General features: G+C 41.0%; 1 protein-coding gene across 1 annotated transcript; it reads right to left on the bottom strand.

Moving 5' to 3' along the window:
- Positions 1–1,403: 1,403 nt before the first annotated feature.
- Positions 1,404–3,494, bottom strand: LOC121377681. Its single transcript, XM_041505759.1, has one exon. The coding sequence runs from the start codon at positions 3,384–3,386 to the stop codon at positions 1,575–1,577; it is 1,812 nt and encodes a 603-aa protein (XP_041361693.1). The 5' UTR covers positions 3,387–3,494; the 3' UTR covers positions 1,404–1,574.
- Between the last annotated feature and the right edge of the window lie 4,797 nt (positions 3,495–8,291).

Raw genomic sequence — 8,291 nt, forward strand, 5'->3', positions numbered from 1 at the left:
GCATGTATATGTGTGTTTGCATGGGTGCATGCATGCGTGCATGCATGCGTGCATGTGTGTATGTGGAGTGATTTAGCTTTCAGTCGTCTCATCCCCTGCACTGGTTTCTCTTCTACTGTGTATGTCTATAAAACATGACCAGATCATGACAATGTGTAATAATGATTATTAAGTAGTAAACCTTACTTTGTTACAATATGGACGTTTTACATGATATTTGTGTATTATTTCAAACTGCTGTAGACGATTTGGTAAGAAAATTGAGGAGGCAAGTTGACAAAACATTTCCCATACATGTAGCTCTAGAACTGGCACTCATGCAGTATTCTATACAGACATAAAGAATAATACATGAGTGGCCATTAGATATCATTTATCTCACAATGTATTGTTTTAAAATGTATCTAACGAGAAAAAGCGAGTTTGATATGTTTTTAAACGAGTTGTGAGATAAATGGTATCTAACAGACACAAATATATTATTCTATTTCTTACATATCCTCAAAAAAACAGGTTTTAAGCAAATTTTAAAAAACATTTCGACTAAAAGTTATTTACAGCTATTGTACTTGTAGTTAACTTACACATCACAGACAAATGATTGTCAGGTTAACTATACGTCACAGTGTAATCGATTTCAATCATGCTGTTTTTTATTGGATGTATGACATTGGTGACCTGGTCATCACCTAGGAGCAGTCAGTCGTATGTCTTGAAATTGTTCAACACACATATGTATGTAAACAACCCATGTGTTATAAAAAATAACGCATGATGTTCTCACCAACGGGTGTGTAAGAAATGTACATCTAACATAGCAATTTGGGAAGAACTGAAATCCGCCTTGAATGTGGCATACATTGCAAATAACAGACAATTTAAGAAAGATGCATCATGCAAAGAATCCCCTGCGTGTGCTGTAACCTCACCGTGGTGCAGGGGTGTAACATTCTCTTTGAGAATGGCCAATACAGCACAAAATTGAAGTTTTGAGTAAGATTCAGTATTCGTAAGAGTCTGTGATATTTGTGTTTTTGCACAGTTCTTTACACTGTTTTTGTTTATGTCTTGAATTTTTATATTGATGTTGATCATCACTTTATTTATTTGCATTACAATAGTTTGACACCCAATAGCCGATGTATTTTTCGTGCTGGGGTGTCGTTAAACATTCATTCATTCATTCATTCATGCAAAGAAAACAAAAATCAATTATCTAATCTAAAATGTTTAAATATTAAAAATATACAAGAGATTGCAGCTTCATAGTGATGTGTACCTCAAGTCAGCCATATATAGAGGATATTTCATGCTTTTTGTCAAATATGATTTATGTCTCATCGAGTGAAGTTTGCAATCATATCACATGAGTCGCGCTTGCACGACTCTTGAGATATGAGTGGTCAGTTGTTAGTCAAGATAAATAAAAAAAACCCCAAAACATTAACATTACACATACAGACCTAATGTATGTATGTATATAATTCTAAAACCTGACATGACACACACATACCGACCTACATGTATGTATGTATATAATTATAAAACCTGACACGACACACACACATACCGACCTATATATAATTATAGCTGACTTGCAGCTTGTCGTCCATGTGCGGGTCGAGATGCCAGACGATGTGCGCCATGAACTCAAGCCTGTTACCAAGGCGCTTCAGACACTTCTTGCAGGTGAACGGGTCCGATTCGTCAGCCGAGTGCAGACTCATGTGTAGCATGCTCATCGACTGGTCCTCGAACCAGATGGAGCAGTGGTCGCATCGCAGCATCTTCTTTCCGAACAGGTACGCCGAGCTACGGCCGGTGATCGGGGCGTCGAGGGCACTGATCGAAGAGGGGAGGTAAGCGGAGGAGAGGTGGGGCGAGGCCGAAGTGGAAACCTGCGGCACAGAACGCTGGTTAAGAAGATCGAATGCTGGCGCCGATGTTAAAGGTGGTGTCGCTTTGGTGAGGGTTGGTAAGAAGGTTGACATGTGTGGGTTTGATGTTGACGTCGCCGACGATGATGAAAGTCGGGGAGGCTTCATGAGGCGAGGCACGGAGGGGAGACAACTGATGGTAAGCTTTGAGGTCGAGCTACCCGACGTGGTTGCGCTGCGGTTGTTCTTGGATTTTGGTAGGATTTTCACGATGATGTCGTCATCATTGTCATCGTCATCTGCGTCCATTTCTCCCGGACTCTTACTTTTCCTTTCGTCGTTATTTTCATCCTGATCGTCCATTCCATTCTGGGTACCATGTTTCTCATTTGAGCCGTTACGTTTGTTTGTTTCTCCAGAATGGTCCGAATTAAAATCGTTATTATCCATCATATCAGAGGGAGGAACCAGTATCATCCGGTTTCCGTCGGTGAGAGTCGAACCAGTGACATTGACATCCTCCTCGTTAGTAGCATCTCCACTCTTACTGTCCTCGGTGGCTAGGGAATAGCAATCAGAAATTGATATTGACGGCACTTGACTGTTTTCCGTTTCGTCAGTTATCTCCCTTTTCTTCATTTCGGCTACGAGATACTCGCGTGTCTCTTTGAAGGCATCTTGTGCGAGGTCAAGGCCGCCGTTTCCTGTCATCGCTGTTGCAGTTTTCAGTATGTCATCGATGTCGCCGTTTTCCTGCTGCATCATCATACTGGACCTGGCCATGGCCTCGATATCGTTGTCCAGTTCGTGCGTCATCGCGGCGGCAAACTTCCCCGTGTCACGCGCCGACAGCATCTTCTTCAGCTTCGACGTCGTGCTTCTACTGCTCTGCGACGTGTAATGCCCGTCGATCGTCTCCTTCACATCCGGTTGCGGTCCCAAACCAAACTTCGCCAGCCCGACGATGGGCTTCGTATCATCCGGCGATTCAGGCTCCTGCTTGATCACCCCGTCGACCGCCGTGGCTGGCTCCGCGTCCGGTTCGTGCGTCGTCTTGTGCTGGTGCAGCATCATGGCCGACTCAAAGGCCTCGCCGCACCGGTTGCACGAGAAAACCTGGTGGTAGCCGTGGCTACGCAGGTGGGCCTGCAGCGTCTGTCTGCGCATGAATCGCATCCCGCATAGACGACACACGTTCTTCTGGCACTGCGGCAGGTGGACCTTCATGTGCTGTTTGACGTGGTCGGAGCGTGTGAACCGCTTCCCACAGATCTGGCAGGAGTACGGCCGCTCGCCGCTGTGCACACGCACATGGCGCTGGAGTTTGGACGGTGTGCGGTAGGTGCGCCCACACACGTAGCAGCTGTGCGGGGGCTTCTCGCTGAAGTGCATCTGCGTGTGGTTCTGCATGTCGCCCATGCTGTCGAACTGACGCCCGCAGAACCGACACATGTAGCGTGTGATGATCTGAACCGCCTGCTTGTCATCCGCTTTCAGTCCCGGCCTCATCGTCACAGTTTATGCTGCTCGAGTTGTTGGTGTCCGGTGCGTGCTCGGGCCGTGTTAAACGTCATAGTAACGCACATGTAAGTGAAGGTTTGAGTGCATTGTGAGTATTTTTATCTGAAAGAAAAAAAAAGAGAGAAACATTAAAGAAGTACAATCTGAAGATGTTAAATATCAGGTATTGTAGGTTCAAGTGCATTGTGGGTATTTTTAATTAAGTACAATCTGAAAATGTAAATATTGTGGTAAAATAGGTTCGAGTGCATTGTATTTTTATATGAAAACAAGAAGAGAGAGACAAATGAATTCAAAACAATCTCAAAATGTTAAATATCATGGTATTGTAAGTTCGAATGCATTGTACATGTACATTTGTATTTCTATCTGAAAGAAAAAAAAGAAAGAAACAAAATTAATTCAGTACAGTATGAAAATGTTAAACATCAAAGTATTTGTAGGTTCGAGTGCATTGTATTCAAGCAACTTTTTTTCTTCAAATTCTTAATTAGCGATATTTCTTTTCATTTGAAAACTGAATAGCAGCTACTGTTTGATGTTTTAAAATTATGCAGCATTCTATGAAACTTGCGTAGCGAATCGTGACATGATACTGAACCAAATGTTCCTTCATATCTTTATCTGAAAGAAAAAGAAGAGAGAGAAAAATGAAATCAGTACAATCTGAAAATGTTAAATATCAGGGGCGTAGCGCGATCTGGACCTGGGGGTGGAGGGGTTCGAATATGAACCAAGTGGACCTTTTTCTATTTAGTTTTTGCACCGCCAGAAACTCAATATGTATAAACCTGTATGTTTTAGTTCTGAAAGCGGACCATTTGCTTCAGCAGGGGGTTCACCCCCTTAGCCTACGCCCCTGAATATCATGGCATTGTACATCCGAGTGCTTTGTATTTTTATCTGAAAGAAAAGAAAGAAACATATGAATTCAGCATGGAACAATGTGAAAATGTTAAACATCTTGGTACTGTGGTTTCGACTACACTGTATTTTTATCTGAAACGGAAATATTTTTAAAATTTGAGAAAAATGAATACAGTACAATATAAATATGTTAAACATCATACAGCCATCATAATAAGTAGCCATTAGCATAACCTATTAGTAGGTTATGTGATATTGCTTACACGTAGCCTATTAGTAGGTTATGTGATATTGCTTACACGTAGCCTATTAGTAGGTTATGTGATACTGCTTACACGTAGCCTATTAGTAGGTTATGTGATACTGCTTACACGTAGCCTATTAGTAGGTTATGTGATACTGCTTACACGTAGCCTATTAGTAGGTTATGTGATACTGCTTACACGTAGCCTATTAGTAGGTTATGTGATACTGCTTACACGTAGCCTATTAGTAGGTTATGTGATACTGCTTACACGTAGCCTATTAGTAGGTTATGTGATACTGCTTACACGTAGCCTATTAGTAGGTTAAGTGATACTGCTTACACGTAGCCTATTACTAGTATTAGTAGGTTATGTGATACTGCTTACACGTAGCCTATTAGTAGGTTATGTGATACTGCTTACACGTAGCCTATTAGTAGGTTATGTGATACTGCTTACACGTAGCCTATTAGTAGGTTAAGTGATACTGCTTACACGTAGCCTATTAGTAGGTTATGTGATACTGCTTACACGTAGCCTATTAGTAGGTTATGTGATACTGCTTACACGTAGCCTATTAGTAGGTTATGTGATACTGCTTACACGTAGCCTATTAGTAGGTTATGTGATACTGCTTACACGTAGCCTATTAGTAGGTTATGTGATACTGCTTACACGTAGCCTATTAGTAGGTTATGTGATACTGCTTACACGTAGCCTATTAGTAGGTTATGTGATACTGCTTACACGTAGCCTATTAGTAGGTTAAGTGATACTGCTTACACGTAGCCTATTACTAGTATTAGTAGGTTATGTGATACTGCTTACACGTAGCCTATTAGTAGGTTATGTGATACTGCTTACATGTAACCTATTAGTAGGTTATGTGATACTGCTTACACGTAGCCTATTAGTAGGTTATGTGATACTGCTTACATGTAACCTATTAGTAGGTTATGTGATACTGCTTACACGTAGCCTATTAGTAGGTTATGTGATACTGCTTACATGTAACCTATTAGTAGGTTATGTGATACTGCTTACACGTAGCCTATTAGTAGGTTATGTGATACTGCTTACATGTAACCTATTAGTAGGTTATGTGATACTGCTTACACGTAGCCTATTAGTAGGTTATGTGATACTGCTTACATGTAACCTATTAGTAGGTTATGTGATACTGCTTACACGTAGCCTATTAGTAGGTTATGTGATACTGCTTACACGTAGCCTATTAGTAGGTTAAGTGATACTGCTTACACGTAGCCTATTAGTAGGTTATGTGATACTGCTTACATGTAACCTATTAGTAGGTTAAGTGATACTGCTTACACGTAGCCTATTAGTAGGTTATGTGATACTGCTTACACGTAGCCTATTAGTAGGTTATGTGATACTGCTTACACGTAGCCTATTAGTAGGTTATGTGATACTGCTTACATGTAACCTATTAGTAGGTTAAGTGATACTGCTTACACGTAGCCTATTAGTAGGTTATGTGATACTGCTTACACGTAGCCTATTAGTAGGTTATGTGATACTGCTTACACGTAGCCTATTAGTAGGTTAAGTGATACTGCTTACACGTAGCCTATTAGTAGGTTATGTGATACTGCTTACATGTAACCTATTAGTAGGTTATGTGATACTGCTTACACGTAGCCTATTAGTAGGTTATGTGATACTGCTTACACGTAGCCTATTAGTAGGTTAAGTGATACTGCTTACACGTAGCCTATTAGTAGGTTATGTGATACTGCTTACACGTAGCCTATTAGTAGGTTAAGTGATACTGCTTACACGTAGCCTATTAGTAGGTTATGTGATACTGCTTACACGTAGCCTATTAGTAGGTTATGTGATACTGCTTACACGTAGCCTATTAGTAGGTTATGTGATACTGCTTACACGTAGCCTATTAGTAGGTTAAGTGATACTGCTTACATGTAACCTATTAGTAGGTTATGTGATACTGCTTACACGTAGCCTATTAGTAGGTTAAGTGATACTGCTTACACGTAGCCTATTAGTAGGTTATGTGATACTGCTTACACGTAGCCTATTAGTAGGTTATGTGATACTGCTTACATGTAACCTATTGGGTTAGAATTGAATTTTCAAAGTTTTAATAAGAATTATTATTTTTTTTTTTAATTCCTAATTAGTTACGGGCAGAGTATGAATTGGTAGAATAAGAAATTACTCGAGTACCAAGCAACTGAAGCAGGCGAAGTTGACGATTCAAGGGTCTACAGTTAGATTGTTGCCAAGTATTTTTTTCAAGAAATACCAAATATACAGTTTGTTCCGTAAAAAACCCAATTCAGTTTACAATGGACATAACCATATGGTGTTTTTAGATTTGCGGGTGTTACTGTCTTTTTGATGCCCGCAAATGTTTCAATTTTTACCTCAGACTAACGCCTTCAGTCAAAAATCAGGGCTACCTCTGGACTTGTCAAATTCACCAATTGTGATTTTAAAACCAGTTGGCAAATTTTATTTTAATTTGGCGAAATAAGCTCTTGCACTTATTGCTATATTGTTAGGAAATACATGTAACTAGGTTTTCACACTTGCTAAAGTTTAATAAATAATTTGACGAATATTTTTACTTATCCAGAGCTAGCCCTGGATATATTTGTGGGAACTTAAGCCAAAATTTGTATCAGTAAATAATGTGAACTATAAAACCTGTTACATTATCAACATAACATCACTGCATAAGGCAGTCAGTCGCAAGGAAGGTAATATGTTATTTAACGACGCACTCAACACATTTTATTCACGGTTATATGGCGTCAGACATATGGTTACGGACCACACAGATACTGAGAGAGGAAACCCACTGTCGCCACTCCATTGGCTACTCTTTTTCGATTAACAGCATGGGATCTTTTATATGTAACATCCCACAAACAGGACAACACATACCATGGCCTTTGATATACCAGTCGTGGTGCACTGGCTGGAGCAAGAAATAGCCCAATGGGCCCACCAACGGAGATCAATCCCAGACCGACCGCACATCAAGCGAGCGCTTTACCACTGGGCTACGTCCTGTTCCTCAGTCGTAAGGATGTTTTATTCACGTTGTGACTGCTTTCCCATAATTTACCGGCCTCGGTGGCATTGTGGTTAGGCCATCGGTCTACAAGCTGGTAGGTATTGGGTTCGGATCCCAGTCGAGGCATGGAATTTTTAATCCAGATACCGACTCCAAACCCTGAGTGAGTGCTCCACAAGGCTCAATGGGTAGGTGTAAACCACTTGCATCGACCAGTGATCCATGACTGGTTCAACAAAGGCCATGGTTTGTGCTATCCTGCCTGTGAGAAGCGCAAATAAAAGATCCCTTGCTGCTAATTGGAAAGAGTAGCCCATGTAGTGACGACAGCGGGTTTCCTCTGAAAAATCTGTGTGGTCCTTAACCATATGCCTGACGCCATATAACCGTAAAATGTGATGAGTGCGTCGTTAAATAAAACATTTCTTTCTTCCTTTCCCATAATCATGTTAATTGTGTTACTCAGTCTTAGAGGAAACCTGCTGCATTTATCCATTAGCAGCAAGGGATTGTTTATGTGCACTTCCCCACAGACAGGACAGCACTTACCAGCGTCTCTGATCAGATTCATCAGTTGTGGTGCACTGAATGGGATGAGATGGGGGGGGGGGGGGAATTCAATCAGAAAATGGGTCCACTTAGGTGGTTTGATCCTAGGATGCAAGCTCCTTAGGCAAGTGCTCTATCAACTGAGCTAAATCTGGTTCCTTAAGA

This window comes from Gigantopelta aegis, chromosome 7 (assembly GCF_016097555.1).
Source record: "Gigantopelta aegis isolate Gae_Host chromosome 7, Gae_host_genome, whole genome shotgun sequence".
Taxonomy (NCBI): Eukaryota; Metazoa; Mollusca; class Gastropoda; order Neomphalida; family Peltospiridae; genus Gigantopelta; species Gigantopelta aegis.